We start from the raw sequence: 23,833 nt of genomic DNA, 5'->3' as shown, positions 1-23,833 counted from the left end.
GATGATCCTTAGAGGTCTCTGTGTACACTTTTAATGTCATGGATTTCATGGTGGCTATTTGAACATTGGTTGTTTTCCTTTGCACTGAGCAACTGTGTAACATATCTGGAAACTGTACATCAGTGTAAGGATGGAGATTGATTCTTACAACCCAGCAGAAAAATTCAACAATAGTCTCATTCTGAGAGTACTTTGTTTTGGCAAAGTCTGCCCCATCCAGGCTGATGGGTGGGTTATCCTGGGGATGTTGTAAAATTGTAATGGCTAAAAATACCATCTACAGACAAATGCTGGGGGGAAAAGCTCTGTAGCACACACTGTTCTTTGAAGGGTGAGAATATGGTCTAGCTTCTAGCTGTGTTCTAGTGAAATGTAGTGCATGGCTGTACTTCAGGATCTGGAAGCTGGTCCTTCCATATCATTTTAGCAAGCAGTCTATAAAGAAAGACTAAGTCTAACAGTGGGGAAAAAAGCACTAACTTGATTATGTTTTAACTCTTTTTAAGTCAGTTTAACTGCAAAGTTTACTTGGAGGTGTTTAGGCTGAAACAATGTGTTAATGTCATTAATAAATATTTACTCCACAATAGTGGTGGTAATCTTGAACTATTTGTGTTCTGAACCATCGTTTTAAAATTATTTAAATTTCATACCCTTTACATTTGCAAAGGAAACACCTGATGCCCAATCTGTGGGACATGGATTTTAAAAATAGTGGCTTAGTGATGTTTAACAAATTTCACAGCTAACCAAACGTTTCTCTGGTTAAAAACCAGTTATGTTGTGTGAATCTGCTTATGCTTTGGGAACAAATCACTCACTCGTTCTTGCTTATCAGTGGGAAAGAGAAGGGAAGTGTAGTAGGTCCCAAAGATGGGAGTTGGACTGATAAACTTTTTTCATTAATATCACTTCCTTCCTTGTCATTCCAGCAGACAGTATCAATTATCTTGTTTTCTGCTGAAAATAATTATTTTAAGATATATATATGTATTTATAAGTAACCATCTTCCTCTTAGCTCTAATGAACTATGCTAGATCTGCAGCTGAGGCTGATGTCCTTCCGGTGAAGGAGAGCTGTCAGTTACTCTGCATGGCACCCCCACGGAGCCCAGGAGGGCTGTTTCTCTGGGAGGAGGTGGCCAGGCAAGGCCAGAGACCTGAGGCTGATGGCAGGGCCCTCTGGCTGCTGCTCACTCAGCTGTGGGGGAGTGTGCAGGGAGCTGGCTGAGGTTTCATCAACAGGCCCGGGGCAGAGACTTGCTCTGCCTGGAACAGAACTGACCCCAGTGGCCTGGAGCATCAAAGTGTCCATGATCTGATTGACTGCTGCTGTTCTTTACAACTCTGCAGGTTGCTGTACTACTCATGGATACCCAAGGTGCCTTTGATAGCCAATCCACTATCAAAGACTGTGCAACAGTTTTTGCCCTGAGCACCATGACGAGCTCTGTCCAGGTGAGAATATCCATGCTGGCAAATATTGGCAGAACCCTCTATCCTGAACATGCAAAAAATATCTCTTGAGCCACACTTGGAAAGTTCACCTGCATATCTTCCTCCAACTCAGATTTAAAACTCCATACTTTGTCTTATTTTCAGTGTAGTGCATAAACTACCCAAGTTGCTCGGTGGAATCAAGGTTATGCGAGGCCAGGCTGAGTTAAATTGCTGACAGAACTGGGAAATCCCCTTCCCCCCAAGATGTCAGAGTAGCAACTGCTTCTTTACAGATGTATTACAGAATCCTTTTTAAGGCTGTACATAGAGCTTGGGGTGACATTATGCTGAGATCAGCTGAACTTAAAATTGCTCTTCTGTTCAAGTGTCCTTTAAACTCCTGAGAATTGTGCTGTACTCAAAACTACTTCTAAGCTTGTGCCTTAGAAGTGCCAAAAGAGAACAGGTTCTTGAGGGTGACAAGTGACTTTAGATCAGACATCACACAACCGAAAAGGAACAGGAGTGTGTAGAGCATTACTTCTGTCCTGTAGAGTTGGCTCTGGTGAATCATTTTTGAATAAGGAGGTGATTTTTGTTTGAGATGTGTTCTGTGACACCTTTCTACTTGCTGACTTTTGGGTAGTTACACTTTTTCTAAAGGGAGCAAAAATACTCAATGTGTGCAAGAGACTATATGAATGTAAGACAGTGGATTCATGTGACACTGTAATTCTCTGTCTGTCTCTTGAAGGTATACAACTTGTCTCAGAATATTCAGGAAGATGACCTTCAACACTTGCAGGTAGGAATATGGTGAATTTATGTTAAACTGCTTCTGAACTGATAGTCTTAACAATGTTCTAGAAGTTACTGTTCATGTAACTGACTTGGGAGCTGTTTATTGCTTCATGTAAAACACTGAATTTGACCTGATACTAAAACTGGTACAGCTTGTAAAAACTCTGTTTGCATCAGCTCCATGATGTTTCTGCTGTGCCAGAGTAGAGGTAAAATAGCATGGGCTTTTTATCTGGCTGATTCTTTTAAAGTCTGTTCTCTGTATTGCAAGTTCAGAAATTCCTGAAATAATGAGAAAGGAAATTTATGGAAATACCTAATGATGAAATTCCAGAGTTTTACTTTTTTTTTCTAAAATTGGAAAATTGATTTTATTTCATAACCAGTTTGTAAGGAAGTGTTGGAGTTTGGGTCAGGCCAGAAAGAGTCTTCTGCCCAGAAGCCATCTCTGTTTTTTCAGCTGAGAAGCTTCTGCAGAGCTTTATTTCTGCTTAGAAATAAAAGCAGAAGAATGTCTTCTCTTCACCATGGGGTTTTGATCCTCTAATGCAGCATCATGGTCAAAGGCCACTGAATTATGGCTTCATGTGAATGATGCAAGAGCCATATCTCCTTAACTTAAAACCTGTAGCTTTAGAGAATAGCCTGTGTATTATCAAATGCCAAGGCTGTGACCTTATCACAGCTTAAAACTGGTCTGTGTGTCTTCAGTGCTACAACGGACTGGCTGCCAATGCTGGAAGTAGAGGAGCACTAACTGAAAGTAGTCTTATGAAGCTGTTCTCAATTAGCAGGGTTGTATCACTGGGCTCATACCCCCTACACCCCCCAAAAAACCCAACCAAGCAGTGAAAACAAAAAATCTGTAGGTAATTATTTGAAAGCCAGGCTTCCCTCGAGACTTTGGTCCTTTAACAGGCTTGGTGTAATCTGAATAAAACAATCTATCTCTGTTCTACTGGAGGGTGAGATTTGAAGGAAGGAAGGGAAGAGAAGGATGATAAATACAAGCACTGGGTAGAGGACACCGATGCATTTAAAGTTGCAGCAGAGAATCATGATCTGAGGGAAGGAAATTCCAAATTTCTCTTTTAACAGGAATTTATGTAATTGTGAAATATGGCTAGTCTCCGACTGCCTTTTGCATTTTGCAGGGAAGTGAATGAGGTAAAGAGTTTGGGCCAAAGAAACCCTCAGCTGCTTTTGCTCAGGGTTGGACAAGGGCTTGGAAGTTAAGCTGTGTTGAATTAGTCTTGTGAGTTCCCAGGTGCTCTTGTGATCAACACTGAACTGCCCTTTGGGCCATCATTTACCCGAGACACTTGAGGAGTCAGTTTAATGCAGAATAGTGATTGCCTGGTACTGGAGAGTTCTGGTGGGCTTCCATCACCTCAGCCTGCAGTATCTGTAAGGAGGCTGGCAGATCAACCCCTGCCAGTATTGAGCTGTGCTGAACCAGCCAGCACAGTCCCTAATTCCCATTCCTGTGGGTTGTTTGGCCTGCTCAGGCCAGCAAGGAGTGCTGCTGCTGGTGTTAAAGATGGGGAAAGCAGTCAGAGGAAGACAGCTGATACTTGCCTTTATACTGGAGGGAAGGAGCAATTATTAGTTAAGGTCATGAGCTGATGCTGAGATCTGAGAAGCTGCTGAACTTGGCTTGTATTTAAATGTCTGATATATTGGCCAGAGCCAAGTTCCCTGAGATTTCCAGGAATAAACCTTTTGTGGGAAGTAAGGGGCAAATGTTAGAGAGGCTTACCTCCTTCACCTAGGAAGCAAGTGTTGGAAGCTGGCTTGGTGAGAAATGCAGCCAGCTTTTCTCTGAAAATAGCCCACAAGCCACCCACTTAAAACTGCAGTGTGTTGACAGTTCAGGAATGGCACTGTGAAGCCTGTGGGAATCACGTCTCCTACCTGAATCTTATTGGGGGTTGGTATACTCATTATTGAGGTTTGTTTGCCATTCTCAACCTATAGTGAGATATAAGATTGAAACCTATAGTAAAATATAAGATTGAATGCTTTATTTTTTAGTGACAGAATAGAATATTTCACAGCAGACAGATGTGTTTTCTATGTGGCAATCCTTACACTGCTCTTTCTCTCAGTTGTTTACAGAGTATGGAAGACTAGCTATGGAAGAAATTTACCAAAAGCCGTTTCAGGTAACTGTGTGTCAAATAGATTTAAGCAGTTGAATGTGTAGGAAATGAGCTCAGGATAATTTCTGCAGATAAATTAGTTGAGCTGAAGGTAACCAGTTCTTTGCAAGACTAATTTTCCTTCACTATTGCCACTTGGCTTTGCAAAAACCCAATGGAAAAAATGCTAAAGGGGATCACATTTTGGGCAAGTATAGCTTTGTGCTTGAATTATAAAGCATAAAAGGAATCAAGATGTCAAGTGATGTGCAGGTGTTAAGGAGAAAAATTTTGTGCTGCCGCCTTCTTTATTACTCTGAGATATGGTTGATCCTTGCTGGTGGTAGATGGTAGACCTGAGAAAAGGTCCTGTTTGGTGGTGGATGTTCTGTTTAGTTTTTTTAAACAAGAAAACACTTGCACCACATAACTACAAGGCTGCTACATTTAGAACAGCCAAATATACAAAAAAAACTTACATAGTATCTTTGCTTGTAATCTATAAGATGTTTAGTTTTAGAGCAGCCAAATACTTAATCACACATATGGTAGAATTTTCGACCTTAGGAATGATGTAAACCATTCACTGCTGTTGTTCTTGCTGTTGCAGACATTAATGTTCTTAATTAGAGATTGGAGTTATCCATATGAACATGCATATGGCTTGGAGGGAGGAAAAAAGTTCCTAGAGAAAAGATTGCAGGTAAGTTACCTCCGGTAGTCCTGTTCTGATCTTCTAAGTGACACCTTGCTGTCAAGACAATGATGCATCATGAGCTGGCTCCTTGTGCTAATAAAATACATTTGTGGTGTTTCCACTCATAGGCAAAGTTGACATTATTAGGTTCAGGAATAAAAGCTTTAAACACTCTTCTGTGCTCTTACTGCTTTTATGATGATGGTTAATCTTGACTGCAGTGCTGTAAAACTAGTAGCAGTTCTTAATGCCTTTTTTTCTCCTCAGGTCAAGCAAAACCAACATGAAGAGCTACAGAATGTAAGGAAGCATATTCACTCCTGTTTCAGTAATCTTGGGTGTTTCCTGTTGCCCCACCCTGGTCTTAAAGTTGCAACAAATCCAAATTTTGATGGGAGATTGAATGGTAGGAAGCTTTTCATTTTGTGTTTCTTGCTTCAGATCACTGAGTTTGTTTTCTTATGTGATGGAAGTTAAGCACTGTAATGGTTAGCTATTGAAATGCCTGACTGGAAAATATAAGGCTAAAAGGTGAAGTTGCAGAATTTAGAAATGTGCATTGTATGTTCTTTTTAGTGGCTTAAAAGTAGAGGAATTAAGCAGGGAGAGGGAATGGATATCTTTGTGTCTAGCTGTTCATTGTAATCTGATAACTTGAGACGTGCTTAAAGGTCATTAAATAGAGATTCCAAAGATAACAAGAGGCTCCAGAGGGCAGAATTCCCAAGATTAAAGACTTTACTTTCTGGAAAGGCTTTTCTCTAGGAGCTTGCTGAGCCACAGGTCAGCTCTGAAGCGGCTGCAGTAAAAGCCACGGGGTTCTGCTCCTGCAGAGGAGAGGCAGTCGGGATTCCTCCAATGCCTCAGAATGGCAAAGGCTGTCAAAGTGAGCTGCAGTGCTGGGATGCCAGCCCTGCTGTGCTGAGGGCACACACCTGAGAGCTCACTGTGCATTGCTGTAACTGGGGAAATGCACTTAAAATATTGAAAGGCTTAAAAATGCAGTTCAGAGTGGTGATGCTGTGGATTTAGGATTGTGGGCTAACAGTGCTCCTTTGGGAGATACAAGATTGAAAACTAACCACCTTTTTCTTGAAATTGATTGAATTTTACTAGATATAGATGAGGATTTTAAGAATGAGCTGCGGAATTTGGTACCATTACTGCTTGCCCCTGAAAACTTGGTAGAAAAAGAGATTAGTGGATCCAAGGTGACCTGTAGAGATCTTGTAGAATACTTCAAGGTAAGCAAACTCATACTAATTATTTCTGTTAATAGCTTAAAAGACAGTATTCTAAATTTAGGCCACGATGTTCCCAAAGAAGATGAGATATCTAGGCTGACGCTCACTGATCAGCTCACTTTTATTTTCATTTCATTACTCTGACTTTCCAGAACTGGCACTACTAACAGTACAGCTCTTTGCAAGCTACTGTTAGCAAAATTTGTGGGTTGGTGTCTTTTATTTCCCTCTCTCTGAATAGGCTGAAATATCTCAAGTTTTATTAGATTTTTTTTTTGTACTTTTAAATACCAGTTGGATATTTGTTTTGTTTTTGTTATTTTGAATTAAAGTAGGTCTTATGTAGTTTTTACAGATAGAAAAGCAGCTCTTAAACTGCTAAGCATGCAATGAAAATTTCAGATATTCCCCTCTGGATTTTTAACATGCAAGGAGGGTGCTTTCTAAACACTTGCATGTATAGCACCACTGTGCTCTGAAATATTTATGTATGATACTCACAGCTGTTAGTCTTGAGCTTTTTTGGTATCATGGTGACACCAGCAGAAATGTGATAACATAATCTACATCACCAGGGATTAGCCTGGTGTGTGTAGCCTTATTTTTTTTTTTTTTTAATTGGAATGACTTAAACAGTTGGCTTGGTGGGAATGATGCCACTGTCTCCTAAAGACAGGAAATTTTGCATTGCTAATTTTGGGGTAGAAAAGTTAGGCTGATGTTAAGAAACAAACTATGCAAGGAAGGAATTTGAGACCGAAGCTCATTTAACTTCACTTGTAAAACAAAGTAACTTTAGGAAGGAAAGACTTGGTATGGGCTGCAGAAGTGATAGCTGTTCTGACAAGTGCAAAATCAGCACGGGAGCACTGAGCTTCACTCTCTCTGTTTACATGGCTGCACGTTGCTTTTGCTCCAGTTTTTCTCTGGTAGGACCATCTCAGATACAGTGTAGGGAGTGCACGTTCAGGTGCAGCTTAGAAAGGACTGCATCCTAAAAACCCAAGTGTAAAGCCTCTCCTGGAAAGCCAATTCACATCCTGTATCCAGGTGGGGAGCAGTGCTGTGGGGTGCTGCAGAAATGCCATGCTTATGTAACTAAAGAGGACTGCTCCCCTGGGACTGTGCATCTGCAGCTGAGCTTGTGAGGCCTGAGTTGGAAACTGTAGGGCTTTTACTTGGAGGAAATAGCTACAGAGGCAAGGAGGGTGTCAAGGGAACGGAGTCCTGTATCACTCTATATGTTTTTGTAGGTTGTTCTACAACCTAGAGCATTGAGTACATGGGGACCCTGATAACCTTGTTCTCTCCTCCCTTTGAGCAGAAAATCCTCAGGCCCGAGGCTTGCAGACAGGGCAGGGAGGGAAGGCAGCAGTGCTGTGAAGAGAGTGAGGACAGCTCCTCAAGGGCTGAGAGTGGCCTTGCTGCTGTACCTTGCACAGCTTGTCCAAGGCACTGGAATGGCTGCTGCTGCCTGCTGTGCCCCACTTCCCTGTCCCAGGAGTGTGCATGGGCCAGCTTCTTGGGGCTGCACAAGAAAGGAAGTGTGTGCTCTCTTCCCTGAAACCCTGGGGAAAGAAAGGATGCCTGAGGATAAGCAGGGTGAGGCACAGCGGGATAGGTGGCTGCTTAGCTTCTGCAAGTGTTTGTTTGCTCAGCTCTGTAGTGCCTTGATCTGGTTTCTTTCCTCCTACACTTCAGTAGACCAAGGCATGTGGGGAAATGTAAGTATTGGTTCTCCCAGCACTGGGGTGAGTTTGGGCAGACCTCTTGCCAGACAGGCTGGGATAGTCATCTCCACTCTTTGGTATAGGTAAAGATTCCCTGTTTAGCCAGGAAATGCATTTGAGGGAGTAGAAACCTGCTGTCAAGACCTGTCATGTTTTGGGACAGTGGTGATGTCTCCTCAAAGTGCTCTGCTGCCCTGCTGGGCCCCAGTCTCGGGCACAGGAAAGAGAAGGGGGAAAAAATGCCAGACTTTAATGAAGAAAATTACATCTTTTTGTATTTAGCACTATTACAGAGAAGTAATCTGAGCTTTTTTTGTCATCCCTCATTTCTGATTATCCTTAAGCACGAATATTTAGAAAAATAAACCTTTTGTTTTTTCCTTCCCATTTAGGCTTACATTAAAATCTATCAAGGAGAGGAGCTACCTCATCCGAAATCTATGCTGCAGGTATTTTATTTTCTTTCAAAAAATCTGATTAGATGATGTGTACTTTATAAGTTCTTTGCAACTGAAGAATCGTGACTGCTGTGGGCCTGAAGCTCCCCTTCACAGCTGTAGTTCTTGATGGATCTGTGTACTTTGAAAGCCACCTGAACTGTGATGGTTGGGTACTTTTCCCTCAGTTTCATCAACCAAATGAAATTAAATCAGCCAAATAGAGCTGGGGTCTGATCTGTCTGGTTGGTTGGGTTTTTTAACTGCTTTACTCTCTAAACATTGGTTTCCTGTAACTTGCTGGAAATATCCAGAAAATGACATCTTGCGGCTATAACTACAATAGTTGTCCCTGACATTGCACAGGTAGAAAATAAGTCTAAAATTCTTAACAAAACTTGACAATTATGATTGACACCAAAACTGTGCATCTGTAATGTAGAAATAATAAGAGCTTCCTTCTTTCCTCTGAGGTACTGAATGTAATCCAGTGTCAGGATTAAAATGTAATAGTTTAGTGACCCTTATGTGCTTATTAACAGTAGAGCATTTAGAAGAGATTGCTCATGATGAAAAGCCTGTACAAGCAGGCTGAGGTTTGTTTGCAGCTGTGCTAGAAAGCTGAAGAAAGGCAGCAATATGTTTTAATGTATATTGCTAAACTTCACTTATTTGTGTGTGGCCTTTTCCTGGCCATCAGGAGCTCTGGAGGTTTGGGGGGTATGTTTGGAGTGCAGTGCTGTGTAAAACCTGGGAATGCTGTCAGTGACACACATGCTGCATGTTTTCTAGGCAACAGCTGAAGCGAACAATCTTGCTGCTGTGGCAGGAGCAAAAGACTTGTACAGCAAAGGCATGGAGCAGGTATGATGGCACAACCTTTCCTAAAAGCCTACATGCAAATACAGACCTTGAGCTTCCATGTTGCCCTCTGTGTGTGAGCACTTCAGTGGGGGAGGGTAACTCAGGGCCAGGACTTGTGTGTTCTCTGCACTCTGCTCTGAGCTTGGGTGTGTGATGCTGGGGAGTGTGAAAATGAGTGTGTTTGCAGGATTCCCACCTGTTAGTTCCCTCTATGGTGCTTGACAGGCATCTCAAAATCTTTACAAGCACGTGAGCAGACATTTGTTGTGTCAGGATTGCACAGGAGTGGAATTCTAGTTCTGTAGTCTCATGCTTCTGAACTGTGGCCATTCATTAGCTGTAAAATGCAAGGATTTAAGTGATTCAAAAATTTAGAGAAACCCCTTGGAATACAAGAATTACTTAGAAAAACTGTGTATGTAATTTCCGACTTGCTTCTTCTTTTGAAGATGGTGATCTTATATGAGTCTAACCTGAATGCTGGACGGATTTCATCCTTTAATGTAGTGGTATGCAAGGTTTTATCATAGGAGAATCTGAAAACCATTGCACGTCTTGTAAAGTTTAACAGGACCGTGCTTATTGAGAAACTGTACAACCAGAAAGGCCAGTAGGTGTGAGAACATGCTACAAACATCGCTCCCCATTGACGAGCCTAATTGTGGTCTTAATTGCTGAAGTAGCTGTTTTGAAGTTAAAGTAAAACATAGTGCTAATGGCAGACAAGCCAGTTCCATTTGTTAGCAGGCTGTTTGGAGAATGTTCTGCTGGTTTAAGGGAACTCCTCTATTTTCCATTTTGGAAAATGTCTTGAAATAGTAAATGTGTTGTTTATAATAAGTGCCAAGGCTGCCTTCCAAACTTGAAAGTTCAATGGTTGTTGAGATACTGTAGCTGTAAGGTTTCTAGCTTGGAGCAGGGAATAAACAGAAACAGATGTTCTTTTAAACAGACTTTGTTTCCATAGTAATGTTCCCCAGTACTGTATATTTTTATATCACTGTAGAGATATGCACAAATTATGGAATAGTTTTTTATCCAGATGTCTCATATGATGTTCTCGATCTGACACAGCTCTGAAACTTCTATTTTTAAGAGCAGAAGTGGGAACTCTTTGGATTTAAAACTCTTATTATGTAAAGGTAGTTCTTGCTGCAGCTTTTGAGTTGTCCTTGTGAACCAAAGCCCTCCTTTGAGTGTGCATAACCAAAATACTGTCCCCCTAATGATGTGAAATGTAAGGAACAACAGGTGCAGTGTCACAGAGTGCAAGAAAACAGTGGTAGTTATTTGTGTGGTGGCCTCTTGATCCCTCAGTGGCCCCTGGTGTTTAACATGCTCTGGGCAACGTGAAAAAGCTGTTCTGAAGGACGAGATTGGTAGGCATTTTCGAGGGAGTTTTGGTGGATGTGGAGGAGTTTTTTCTGGGAAAAAGCAGGGTTGTGCATGTGGCTGTTGTGCTGTCCTTCTGGGCTTGCCTGAAGAGAAGTAGGAGTTCAGTCCTGTGCGGCGGGTCCGTGCTGGTTGGGCAGGTGAGGCTCCCGCCCTGCCGGGATCCCAAACCCCTTTGGCTGCCCCGCTGGACGGGCCGGGGCTCGTGGGCGCTGCAGGGGCAGCAGGGCTCGGGGGTGACCGTGGGGTCTGCTCTCCCGCAGGTGTGCGGGGGGGACAAGCCGTACATCGCCCCGGCGGACCTGGAGCGGAAGCACCAGGAGTTCCGGGAGAGCGCCATCCAGCACTTCCGCTCCGTCAAGAAGATGGGAGGGGAGGAGTTCTGCCGGCGCTACCAGGAGCAACTGGAGGCGGAAATCGAAGAGATCTATGCAAACTTCGTGAAGCACAACGATGGCAAAAACATCTTCTATGCTGCTCGTACCCCTGCCACTCTGTTTGCAGTCATGTTTGCCATGTACATAATCTCAGGACTGACTGGGTTCCTTGGCATGAACTCCATAGCTGCCCTGTGTAACCTTGTGCTGGGGATGGCTCTTATATCGTTTTGTACTTGGGCATACGTTAAGTACTCTGGGGAATTCAGAGAAGTTGGAACAGCCATTGATCAGATCGCCGAAGCTATATGGGAACAGGTTGGTATCTGTTTTTATTGCAAAATCTTGCTGTCTTGAGCAGACGTATCAAACAGTTTCTGTTCGTTGCTGAGAGGGAAAAGCTGGTCTAGACCTAATAGAGAATGCTAGTGCTGCCAAAGGGAAAATCTGCTCAGTAGTGTGACTGCTCTCTTCAGGAACAGATGCTGCACACAAGCAATGTTAAATAAGCTTAGGATATTATCAAAGAAGTGCTACTTAAGGTGCAGAAGGTTACTTAGTAAGTGCTTTGATGGTAAAGAGGGGACTCTTCAAAACTCTTTTTTCCTTAGCAGAGCAAGGAATTGATTAGTCTGTGGAGAGAAATGGCTGAGTGATGGCTTTCAGCAGCTGCTACCAGAGGCTGCCCAACAGGTTTTGTCCATCAGGGAAACTTGTGCTGTCTGTGACAGCTTCAGTGGGTGCAACTGCTGTTTGCAAGGAATACTCGGCAAATTCCTGAAAGAAAAGATGTGAGTGTAAGGACAAGAGAGCTGGAGGAGAAACTCTCTGCATAGAGATTTTGCTGCCTGAACCCAGTTGACACAGCTGTGCCAGTAAGGTCAATGTAGAGAATTCCTGACCAGTAGTTTTTGGAGCATTCTGACTAGCTCTGTCCAATGCCAGCAGAAGGAAGCACTCTCCTGTTGTTGTTACTGGAAATAAAAGGTGCACTGAGCTTATCTGGGGTGACATTAAAGTTTGTCCTGTGAGGCATGAGCAGGTAACTAACTGGAGCCTTCTGCACAGATGCTTGCTTCCACAGCTGGAAAATTCCTATGTTCAGGGCTGATCCTGGCACTGATCCTAGGCACTGGTACACTAGGCCTTTCTGAGCAACCTGCTGAGGGTCCCAGTCAGGTTTTGAGTTACACTGGAGCAGAAAAAGTGGGTTTCAAAAAGAGATTAAATGAGCATCAGTAAATAAATCGCTAACTAAATCTTGAGTTAGCACCACTAGCTCTTGATAAAAATTGAGGCTCTCCAGTGCTACTGGAGCTGCTGCTGCAGGATACCAAGCACAGAAGGCCTGGGGGAGAGCTTGGGTTATGCTGGCAGGAGCTTGCCATTTGTGGGCTGGAGGAAGGTGGTCTCCCAAAGACCTCAGCAGTGTTGCTGTTAGAGCTGCACATCACCCTCATATGCAAAGCACTGCAGATCCTGTCTGAGTGACTCTTGATTAAATACTCATTCTTGCTGTTGATTTTTCTGAATCTCTGCCTTTCTTTTCCCTCCTTGCTTCAGAGGAATCCCAGGAAGGTGAGAAGTTACTGGCAATCAGGTTTTTTTTTTTTTTTTCTGAACTTGATTGAGTTTCTGCTATGTTGTGAGAGTCATTTTCCCTAACAGCTGACTTCGTGTTTTAGGTGTTTTCCAAACTCTTTGAAGTCCTTAGACGCCGAACGGTTCGTCGTGCTCTTACATCAGTGCCGCGACAGCGACTCTCATCCAACAATAACAAGAAGAAAAACTAGCCAGTATTTTTAACTTTCTTTCTGTATCTGAAGTGTTCACACTTACACATATAGGACAATAAGCTGGACTGTCTGGGCCGGTCTGCATAAATGCTGTAACCATACCAGACTGATGCTGCATATGGGGTATGGAATTGCACATCCATCTTCTAGGAACTGTAAAGTGGTTTGAATTCAGTGAAATACTGCTGTGTAGGAGGGGTATCACTTGTGTCCATAGCATGTGACTGCTTTAACCTCATTACTCTAGCAGCAAAATTCATTTCTCTTTCAGTTCATGCCACTTTGTGTCAGATTTCATCATTCTAAGTTTTTTCATGATTTCAAGTCTCATCTCTTTATATGATTTTATATCTTACTTTCCTTGGTTACCTCATTTTCTTGTTTCTTTTGCACATTTCTCATTCCACAGGTGTTGAAGCCCATGAGTGATAATTTGATGGAGGATCATATGAGGCAGTCTGTAAAAAACTCTATCAAAGCAGGCCTGACCGAGCAGGTGGCTCACCATGCCAGACTAAAGACAGACTGACAGTTCGTCTCTTCAACTCTGCCCTCTCATCCTAGACATGCTTGCTGTACCATGAGAACTCAGTAATAAAAAAAAAATAAATAAAAATAAACCAAAGTTTACAATCAACTGTAGAAGTAGTTTAGTGTGATTGGCTTCACAGATTGCTGCCATCACCGGGGAAGAGTTAAGTTTGTCAGTGCTCAGCTCCTCAAACTGGTGCCATGGAGCCCGCTGGGGTGGAGGGAGTGGCTCAGTTTTACACATAGTCCTGATGCCCCGTGTTGGGGAGGGAGGGGAGCTTCCCCAGCGTTGACGGGGGCAGCCTGCCCCTGCAGCAGCTGCCTTCAGGGAAGTGTCACAGCGCTGTCCCCAGCTCGGCACGCCCTCGCCGGCTCCAGCGCGTTCCTCGCGCAGCCCGGCCGGCGGAGCACCGCGGCAGCCGCTCCATTGCAGCGTCTCTTGCTTTCTTGCCTTTACCAGTGTTACACAGGTGCATGTGCTGGCTCCTCACGCAGAACTGGGCTGTCAGGGAGGCAGTGCCTCAGCACAGAGGGTGGCTTGCCTTGAACTCGCAGACCTGGTCCCGAGGGAGGTGCGTATTGGAACTGAGCTGTCTTTTTCTGCAGTTTAGCCTTCATGTATATAATATTGCCATTAATTCTACTGGGGAAGAAATTCCATCCAAAAATGTTGCCTACAGCTACCAAGCAATGAGTTAGGATTGTCTGTACAGTGTGTTTAGTTTTTATTTTTTAAGAAATCACAGATAGGGCATGTATATGAAATATAAATATATAAATACGATTTTGTATCAAAGTTTTGTAGTTTATGGCAAAACCTGGTTCTGTGGTAGCTAAGTGCAGTTCCTGTAAAGGAATGTTTGTGGCTCATGTAAATGTGTGACTGCATCAACAATTTGAAGTTTTTTGATATATTTGTGATATTTACCTGCCTTGAGCACTGCAATCTCTCACCCCCTTGGAAAAATCAATGGGAATGTTTGTTGTGAAACTCTTGTCTTCTGTTGCATTTTAAAGTTATTTCCTGTAATTTATTTTCAGTACATGATTAAAATCAGTTGTGTATATATTAAATGAAATCAGTGCTTATTTTTAAAAGATGTTCAAGTATTGTATTCTACTACATAAGCTATGTCAAATACTTATCCTGACAATTATATGAACAGATTTGTTCTATTGTACTTCATAGCTTTCTATTGAAGCCGATGTTCCTCTCATGCTTGTTTCTGGAAGGTGACCTCTGTCCAGCTCCTACCCCCTCCCTGTATAGGAAAACCTCCTGCTGTTCTTAAGCACGCTTTTGACTTGTGGAGTTGCTTGTCAGATTCTGCCCTCCAGCAACTGTATCACTCTGAAATCTTGTTACTGGCTTTACTTTCATTCTTGGCTAAATCAGTATCAACTGTGTGGAGTGTAAAGGCAGCTAAACAATTAACTGCTGTATTTTCAGCTGGAAATGGCTGTGTGCAATAGCTGGGTTTTTTGCATTCCTAAATGGTAACAATTTTCATCAACATTTGAGCTTTAACATCTCCCCTCTCTTGAGTGAGGGAAATCATCTGTCTAGGACTAAAGCAATTGCACTGTGACTCTTGCACTGCGAAGAACTGCTGGGGAGTGGTGGTTACCTGCGCTCGCAGGCGAGGGCTCAGCTCCAGGGGAATGATGCTAAAGATGAGGTAGGAATGTCGCATTTTATGATATCTCAACCTGTACAGATTAAATACTGTTATTCAAACAAGCCAGTGCTTTGGTGATTAATCTCTTATTAATGTCAAATGAGTCACACGGGGGCTCGCAGGGCCACGCCTGCCCTCACTGCTCGTGGGCTCCAGGAAGGTGCAAGTCAGATTTGAGGCTGTGCCTTGCGGAGATTGCAAAAGCAAAACTGCTCAGCACGTGGACAAGGAGTTTGGGAGGCTTTATATGGACTCTTCTTCTGGGTTTGTGGGTGCAGAGTTCCTGAACACTGTGCCACAAAGTTGGTGCAAAATCCCCTCGAGCTTGTGGGAGGGATCGAAGGTAGGGGAGGGGTCAAGACGCCTTTTAATCAGGTGTGGGAAATGGCTGGTGCTTGTCCTTGTTGGCTGCTAACCCCACCTCACTCTGCCCTTTCATTGGGTGGGCGCAGAGGGCAAAGTGCCAGGGACTGGAATGGTGCCTGGGGTCCCAGGGGCTGCATGTTTGGAGCAGCAGCCTGGAGGGAGGTTGTGTCACTTGACAGCAAGCTGGATTTAGCCAGCAAGTAGGGTAAGGGGCCTGGAGCCAGGTGTGGGAGCAGTTCTAGGCCTGGGCTCGACACATCCGTTTTGATGTGGGACAAGGGACACAGGGATTTGGACACCCCATAGGTAGGAAAGGAACATGGAAGATCCTACAGCTGGCAAAGTACAGCATCATGCCAGAGAAAGAGGTAACAGGGCAGATGTAACTAGGTACAGCAGCAGAAAGAGGTGGAGAAGGTGACAAGATAGGATACTTGATCCTTCTGTTCTGTAAGTGCGTGCCCAAGTTCCTTGGGATGGGAAATCCTCATCTGGAGCAGTATGTGTGGCGATTTCTGGCTCTGGAAAGACATAACCAGCAGGAAATTTCTGCCTATCTCATAACTCAAATTTTCCTACAGCAGGCTAAGGCCAGGCCACAGATTTTTCCTGTAAATGTCTGATCCCTGAAGGTTAAGTTAAGGAAACTAAGAGTACATCAGGTGGCGTGGCACAGCAATAACGGAAGGGTAGAGAACAGGAAGCCCTGTATTCTATGAACCCAGATCTGGGGAGTGTCCAGTCTTCTGTTTCATTATGCTAGCCAAGTATGCCAGTTATCTCAAAACTCCCTGCCTGTTACTGTGCTGGATTAAAGTAATTAAGCACAGGTTATGGTAAAACTTCCTTTTTAATTGAAAAACATGGGTGGGAGTACAGATAATATTTACACAGGTTCCCAAGCGCGCTCAACTCAAGAACGTATGACCAGAAGTACGATAAAAGGATGTGGGTCCAAATCAGAATTATGGAGGGTACCAAATGGTACAACTTCCTGCTAACCACGGACCTTCAGATAAGATCAGCAACTGAAACGAGAGAAAATGCAGGAATGAGAAGTAAGAACCGAGTGTGTGGAGAGCCACAGCCCAGCAGGACACTGCTGCTCCCAGGCTCTCCCCAGGTGAGAAGCAGGTCAGGCAGCACGCACCGTTCATGGGCATCTCATCGATCTGGGTGGAGTAGTACTGCTCGATGTCCCGCAGGATGCGGATGTCGTCGTTCTTCACAAAGTTGATGGCGACGCCTTTCCGGCCGTACCTGCCCGAGCGGCCGATTCTGCGGAGGCACGAGGGAAGAGGGAATGGAGCTGCTGTGGGAAGGCTGCCCCCAGCCCCAGCGGCCCGTGGGAAGCCCCAGCCCACCTGTGTATGTAGAGCTCTCTGTTGTTGGGCAGGTCGTAGTTAATGATCAGCGACACCTGAGGCACATCCAGGCCCCGAGCCCAAACGTCTGTGGAAATAAGAACTCGGCTGCAAAGACAAGGGCACAGTTAGTTACTTTTCTGGGAAGCCAGCCTCCAGCACAGAGCATCCCCTGCTATTCCATGCTCCCCCCTGCCCACAGCACACCAGCAGTGTTCATACTTCTGCTGCATGTAAAGCTGTCCCTTGCACTATCACCAAACTTCAGCCAAGACAGGACCAACGCAGCTTGGGTCTTTCAGAAGGGATAATGTTCCCAAGTGTTTCAGATATTGAGGATGGAGCATGAACACTTTTCCTTGAATTTTAAATGCAGCAACTCCCAACTTCTTCATCAAGACAGTAGAGACTAATTCTAGAGGTACGAGTATCCCTCCTTGGAAAGTGGCAATCTCTCAACCCTTCCACACCACAGGAGATAGATGGAAATCAAGAATTCTCCTTAATCTGAGCTGAACAAAGCCTTGACACAGAACTATTATGGCTTCCCTGCCCTGAGGCAGCACTGATGTAAGGAATGCTATCTGGGGTGTTTACCTTGCGCCAGATCTGAACTCTTTCATGATGGACTCTCTCTCCTTTTGGGGCATGTCCCCATGCATGGAGGAAACTGTGAAGTTGGCTTCCCTCATCTTCTCTGTGAGCCAGTCGACCTGTGAACACAGCCTGGGTTAGCTCTTTGCTCAGACAGCCAAACACAGCAACTGATCTCCTGAACGTTTGCTGAGATTAACTGGTAGGGACTGAGACACTTCCACAAGCATTCTGAAGCTAAGGTAAGTAAATAATCCTTACAAAGCATCAGCTGTATGATACTGGGCTCCACAAGCCCTGAAAGGAACAAAGCATTTATCAGGAAGTGTGGGTTTGCTCCAGGAATTATAAGCAGTTAAACTGAGCACATTCTTACTTCTCTAAAAAAGGCAATTCATGTCACCTGTATCAGGTCTGCCTCTGTTGTTTTAAGTTAGATACATCCCCAAAGGTTTAACCTATGGTCTTACAGAACTATTTCCAAATGGGAGAGCAACCAGACCTCTTAACTAACCCAGCACTGTTTGAGTCACCCTCGGGAAGCACCAAGCCCCTCTGATGGCCCCTGTACCTTTCTCTTGGTGTTACAAAAGATGACAGCCTGGGTGATGGTCAGCGTGTCGTAGAGATCACACAGGGTGTCAAACTTCCACTCCTCTCTCTCCACAGCCACAAAAAACTGCTTGATTCCTTCGAGGGTCAACTCATCACTGCAGGGAAGAAAACCACAAGCAGTCAGAAGGGCTGGGTGTGCTTCACCAGAGACCATCCCTCTGCCTGTGCGCTGTGGTTTACTGGTCCAGATGGAGTCCAAGTTGTTCAAAAAGTCCTGAGAAAACTCAGCTTTAAGAAGGGCCCTGAATGTGACCCATTCAGCAGAGACTGGAACTGCTCTGCTCCAGCCCACTCCAAAGGGGAACATCTCTGTTCTCATCATTTTTACATTTCAGCTTCTTGACAAGAGAGACTGAAGAAAGTCTCGAGAAGACCGAATGTACTAAATGGGCAGTGCAAGAGCTCAGGCAAGAGGGATGCTCCTCCCAAGTCCCAGTGCACAAGGACCTGCGACACCACCAGATGTAAACTGTGCCTCCAAGAACACCCAGGATCAGTTGGCTAAAGGGTTTTTTTGCCTGCTGTGTAACAGGAAATTTTAACAGGAAGCCTAAAAAAATCCTCTGAGGAGCCCAGGAATTGGGTAAGTGTGAAGACAGATTTCCATGAGGAGAGACTGCTATCCATGGGGAGAATGAGGGACAGCCAGGCTGAGCAGCAGCACACAGAACTGGACAAGGATAAAGTCAGGGAGATAAGTCAGCCCCTGCTGGAAAGCAGGACACGAGCACCTCTGCAGACACTCAGGGATGGCGAGAAGGAACATGAGAGACTCTCATACATTTAGATCACTTAATACTGTGAACAACCCAGGGCTGGACCAACTCAGAGTCCCTGTTCTCTCCCAAGGAAACTCACTGACCGTTTCACCAGGATGCGGATGGGGTCTGTCATGAATTTGTTGGTCATTTCCAAGATTTCATGTGGCAAAGTGGCGCTGATCAGAACCACCTGTGTGGCTGGAGGCAGGTATCTGTACACATCATAAATCTGCTCCTTGAAGCCTGCAGTGCAAGTCAAGCCACACAGAACAGTTAGCACATCCCTCTCCCAAATATCCTCCTCTTCCACAATCTGATCTGGAATTCAGCACTGGGTCATGAACATAAATGTGTGAATCGGTAACATCAGACAAGGCATGCTGTGTAGCTTAACCTACTACAGCCTACAGCTAACTGTAATAGTCTAACTTTTTAAACTTTAACTTTTAGAAGTGGGCCTGCCAGCTGGGACACCCTAGAATCATAAAGAAGCAAGGACAAAGGAAGTAGAAGGGAGACAAATGTTTTACCTTTATTGAGCATTTCATCTGCCTCATCCAAAACCAGCATTTTGATGGCACGAGTTCTTAGACTTCTGCGACGAATCATATCTGTAAGATTTCACTTTGAGATGAGAATGCTCTGAAAGCAAGTGAGCCCCACCACTGTCAGGGCATTTTGGTGGAGGAGGGACAGATGTGAGAAGCACAAAACGCCAGGTGAACTTTATGTCAACAGAATCCACAAATCCTGTTTGAGAGTCAGCCGTTAGGCAGCTGCTAATTTTTGGTGGTGTTTTATCCCCTCGTGGGGACCAGTTCACGTTCTCCCAGTGACAGGGACTTGTTAAGTGCTGTGTGTTTCTCAGACACACAGAAGATGGGAGCTTGAAGGCCAACATTACCCCTGTAGTAACTGCCATGAACAGCAAATGTTGAACTCTTCCTGCGGTGGAACCAGAAGGTACCAGCTGCAAGTGCACCTGATCTAACAAAGATGGAGCAACCACCAGTGCACAGAAAATGTGGGTTTAATTTTGGCATTCATGTAGGCATGGCTCCTATCCCCTTGAAGATTCAGGGACTGTAATACTTTCTCCTTTTTCCAAAGCCACCACATAAAGAGTCACCTCAACAATGGAAAGCAAAGCCTAAAGAGAGAAAATAAAAACCCCACCAGCACTAATTTCCCTCTAGTTTTCACAACAGCAGTAAGTTGTTACCCTGTCACACCTCACCTCCGTGTTACAATAAGGTCAGGATTCCCTTACCGAACACCCGGCCTGGAGTGCCAGCCACCACGTGCTGCCCGTAGTCCAGCTTGCGGATATCCTCGCCCACGTTGGTGCCCCCGATGCAGGCGTGGCACTGCACGTTCATGTAGTCTCCCAGGGCGAGAAGGCCCTGTCAGGGCACAAAGACACGGCCTCACTGCCCGGCTCTCCCCAGGCCACACTTGTGAGGGGATGCTGGCCTGTGCAGCCACAACGTGGGCTTTCTAAAGAGATGGCAGCACAAGGATTCCTGTAACGTCTGGTACCCAAATCGCCACAGCAGCGGCCTTAAAACACTGGGAACTCAGTTCCTCAGGGATCACAACTGCTTTAGAAGCGCTGACCTTAAAAACTCAGGGCTGTGCAAAACCTCAGACTGCCAGAGTAATGAATATAACCCCGAGGAGCAAAGGACCCTGTATCAGATGATACTTTGCTATTTCTCTCGGGAACAGAAAGAAAAAGTGGAAGCTGTGCTTTGAGCTCTGCTAGAGAAACACCAGAGCACTGGCCCCGGGCCTTGCCAGTGCTCTCCAGACAAGGATGGAAATGCTCCTACCTTCTGGATCTGCACAGCCAGCTCCCGAGTTGGTGCCAGGATCAAGGCTTGGGTCTCACGAACCTGGTTAAAGCACAGAATCACAAGCAAGTTAATCACAGGCCAGCCAGAGAGCCAGGCATGGAAGAGGTGATGGATCTCACAGAATCGAAGCTGTGAGGTGTCACAGCTGAAGGATTTAGCACAGAATTTTGTGCTAAAAAAAAAAAAAAAAAAAGGTGTGTACATGTCTTGCAAAATAGAAACAAATCTCAAGTCCTTCAGCCCTGTGTGTTTGGTTCAGATAAACACTTTGCACTGCTCAAGGATTCCTAGACAAAGTTTTGAAGTGTCACCTGTAAAAGTATTATGAGCACTTTACAGAAGTAAAGCAAAAGCTGTCTTTTCCACTTAGAACATGCAACCTTAATTTTTATGTCACCCGACAGTGACAGATGAATTACAATCCCAGCCACTGAAAATCACCCTTTTATTCAATTGCATCTGCATATCCAACTTATACCCCAAAACGACTGGACGGACATTATGCCCCTGAGCAGAACAAGAGCAAACAGCTGTCAGTCAAAAACCTAGATTTGATTCTGTGCAACGTGTGGCACTTGTCCAGACAGGCTGGTGATGCTATTAGGACTGTCTGAAGACAATTCTGCTTGCTGAGGGATTAACTTAGCCCTAAGAAGTGAAAGAGGTCAGTTGTTAAAGACAACTTTATCATTACAAGACGTCATCTGAACTTATTTTGCCAGACTGGCTTTAACAGTTAAATTGTTATAGTTTGGTGAAGTTCTCAGTCAGAATTCTGTCTGAGGTTTACTGCCTGTAATTAAAAGACTTTGAAGTAAAGCTTCATTAATTCACTCTTAAAGAACACACTTTCATGATGAAGACCAGTGATCTAGTAAGAATTACTTTTAGCATGTGCTGCTATGAGCTTACCTGTATATCCAGGCACTGCAGAACAGATATGGAGAATGTTGCTGTCTTCCCTGTTCCCGACTGTGACCTGAGAAAACGTGTTTGGTGAGTACTCTGCATGTGTGCACAAACAGCACAGGCAATCTCAACACATCCCACCCCTCCACTGCAAAGAATTCAACAGTGCCAACGAAGGGTTTATGTTGTTATGATCAGAGCGTGATCTGCAGCTTTGAGAACTGCAATGCCAGGGACAGAACACTCCAAGGTCCCCAGCTCTGGCACCTTCACTCCTTATCAGACCAGCACTTTAACTTTCTGCCATCTGCCACACACACTTTTTTACAGGCAAATGACTTGTAAAGCCAATGCAATTTGCAAGGCTAGTAATTTGCACTAGTGAGCAAGAAAGAATTTTTTTCAGTGGGATGCATATCCTTCTTTGTCTCTAACAGATGTTTTTTACAGTAACTAAACCTAATAAACTTTGTTTTGCTTGTCACATTATAACACCACAGAACAGTTTGAATTGGAAGGGAATTAAACAACATCTAGCTCCATACGCCACCCTGCCATGGGAGGGGACACTTCCCACTAGACCAGGCTGCCTAGGGTCCCATCCAGCACTTTACAGAAAGTAAAGCCCCCTGGCCCTGGGCCTTTCCAAGGACGGGACATCCACAGTTGCTCTGGCCAGCCTGTCTCCGTGTCCCAGCCATTTCAGGTCACTCCCCACATCCCGCCAGGCACCGGCCCAGGCGCACGGGAGCGGATCCCGCTCTAGCCTCGAGGAATGTGCACGGCATCCCCCGCCGCAGCCCGGCCGCACTCACTGGGCGATCACGTCCCTGCCCTTGATGATCTGCTTGATGGCTCGCTGCTGGATGGCGGACGGCTTCTCGAACCCTGCGGGGACCAAGGGACACGGTCACGGCGGGCCCCGCATCCGGGCCTGCCCCGGCCCGCGAACGCGCCCGGCCCTCAGCTGGGCCCCCCTGCCCTCAGCTGGGCCCCCCTGCCCTCAGCTGGGCCCCCCTGCCCTCAGCTCACCCTCCCGGCCCTCAGCTCGGCCCCCCGGCCCTTCCTCGTTCGACTCCGCCGCCCACCGTAGGCGTAGATGCCGCGCAGCAGGTCCTCCCGCAGGCCCATGGTGTCGAAGGTGGGCGTCACGTCCACCTCCTCGCTGGTCTCGAACTCCACCTTGGTCATGTCCTCCTCCTTCATGAGGCGCTTCCGCGCCGAGCCGCCCGCGGACCCCGCGGACCCCGCCATGGCCGCACAACGCCCGCCGCGCGCCCGCCGCGCCTCTGCGCCTGCGCCTCTGCGCCTGCGCGGCCGCGCCTCTGCGCCTGCGCGGCCACGGGGCGGGCGGCCGCGGCGCGGGGCGCGGCGCGCGCGTGCGCCTGCGCGGGGGCGGCGGGGCGCGCGCACGGGAGCGCGGCACGGGCGGGCCGGAGCGACTGCGGAGAGCGAGGGACCTTTAGCTGCCCCCACGGCAAAGTTGTTCCGCCCGCCTGAGGTGGGACCTCGTGTTTCAGTTTATGGCCACTGGAAAGAGCCTGGCACCATCCTCATGGCGCCTGCCTTTGAGATATTTGCATGTACTGAGGGAGTTCCCTCTCCGTCTTCTCTCCACACTAAACAGGCCCTGCCCCCTCCACCTTCCCTCATGAGGGGAGGTCAGTGCTACCATCATCACCTCTGTCACACTCCGCTGGACCCTCGCCGGGAGCTCCCTGCCTTTCTCGCCCTGAGGAGCCCAGAACTGGCCGCAGCACGGCAGAAGGAGCTGGGCAAGGAGGCGCCGGCAGCTCCCGCGGCCTCCTGCGCCGCTCCTCCCGCTTCCCCCGGGCGCATGCGCGGGGCGGCGGGGCCGAGGGGAGCCCGCAGGAGCCCAACTGGGCCGGGCCGGGCCGGGCCGAGCGGAGCGGAGCCGAGCTGAGCGGAGCCGAGCCGGGCCGGGCCGGGCCGAGCTGAGCGGAGCCGAGCTGAGCGGAGCCGAGCCGGGCCGGGCCGGGCCGAGCTGAGCCGAGCCGGGCCGGGCCGAGCTGAGCGGAGCCGAGCTGAGCGGAGCCGAGCCGGGCCGGGCCGGGCCGAGCTGAGCCGAGCCGAACCGAGCTGAGCCGGGCCGGGCCGAGCGGAGCCGAACCGAGCTGAGCCGGGCCGAGCTGAGCGGAGCCGATGCTGCAGTGCCGCGTCCCCGGGGATGCATAGCCCCGTTCCCACGGTATGTCAGTGCCTCCCAAGCAGCCAAGAC

The 23,833-nt window shown here is 46.4% G+C and overlaps 2 protein-coding genes across 18 annotated transcripts in view; one reads left to right on the top strand and one right to left on the bottom strand.

Annotated features, from left to right (window-relative positions):
* Positions 1 to 15,191, top strand: part of ATL2 (atlastin GTPase 2) — a 40,266-nt gene extending 25,075 nt beyond the window's left edge. For 6 of the 17 annotated variants that reach the window (XM_085576175.1, XM_077790636.2, XM_085576177.1 and 3 more), the window contains 11 exons: positions 1,354 to 1,458; positions 2,195 to 2,245; positions 4,350 to 4,406; positions 4,993 to 5,085; positions 5,347 to 5,485; positions 6,196 to 6,323; positions 8,446 to 8,502; positions 9,283 to 9,354; positions 11,010 to 11,441; positions 12,687 to 12,701; positions 12,809 to 15,191. In XM_085576175.1, the coding sequence (XP_085432301.1) occupies positions 1,354 to 1,458; positions 2,195 to 2,245; positions 4,350 to 4,406; positions 4,993 to 5,085; positions 5,347 to 5,485; positions 6,196 to 6,323; positions 8,446 to 8,502; positions 9,283 to 9,354; positions 11,010 to 11,441; positions 12,687 to 12,701; positions 12,809 to 12,916 (1,257 nt within the window). In that variant the 3' untranslated portion in view covers positions 12,917 to 15,191. The remainder of the gene's footprint in view (positions 1 to 1,353; positions 1,459 to 2,194; positions 2,246 to 4,349; positions 4,407 to 4,992; positions 5,086 to 5,346; positions 5,486 to 6,195; positions 6,324 to 8,445; positions 8,503 to 9,282; positions 9,355 to 11,009; positions 11,442 to 12,686; positions 12,702 to 12,808) is intronic. The other 11 variants (XM_085576176.1, XM_085576181.1, XM_085576184.1 and 8 more) reach the window with 6 other exon arrangements.
* A 1,135-nt stretch (positions 15,192 to 16,326) lies between these two features.
* On the bottom strand, positions 16,327 to 22,901 carry EIF4A3 (eukaryotic translation initiation factor 4A3). The gene is made up of 12 exons (XM_021538608.3): positions 22,683 to 22,901; positions 22,410 to 22,482; positions 21,598 to 21,664; positions 20,662 to 20,724; positions 20,100 to 20,232; positions 19,360 to 19,440; positions 18,931 to 19,072; positions 18,025 to 18,163; positions 17,457 to 17,572; positions 16,860 to 16,967; positions 16,646 to 16,773; positions 16,327 to 16,523 (listed from the first exon to the last, which is right to left on the bottom strand). The coding sequence occupies exons 1-12, from the start codon at positions 22,846 to 22,848 to the stop codon at positions 16,507 to 16,509; spliced, it is 1,233 nt and encodes a 410-aa protein (XP_021394283.1). The 5' UTR covers positions 22,849 to 22,901; the 3' UTR covers positions 16,327 to 16,506.
* Positions 22,902 to 23,833: the final 932 nt, after the last annotated feature.

This window comes from Lonchura striata, chromosome 3, assembly GCF_050655825.1.
Source record: "Lonchura striata isolate lonStrDom1 chromosome 3, ASM5065582v1, whole genome shotgun sequence".
Lineage (NCBI taxonomy): Eukaryota > Metazoa > Chordata > Aves > Passeriformes > Estrildidae > Lonchura > Lonchura striata.
Note: the sequence above shows the minus strand (reverse complement) of the source record. Positions and strands in the feature narration are given on the sequence as shown.

Coding starts and splice junctions, on each gene's coding strand:
- EIF4A3 (XM_021538608.3), bottom strand. CDS start 22,848: ATGGCGGGGTCCGCGGGGTCCGCGGGCGGCTCGGCGCGGAAGCGCCTC. Junction 18,164..18,930: donor ATCCGCATCCTGGTGAAACG/GTCAGTGAGTTT, acceptor TCTTCCCTGCAG/TGATGAGTTGACCCTCGAAG. Junction 17,573..18,024: donor TTTGTAACACCAAGAGAAAG/GTACAGGGGCCA, acceptor CTGTGTTCACAG/GTCGACTGGCTCACAGAGAA.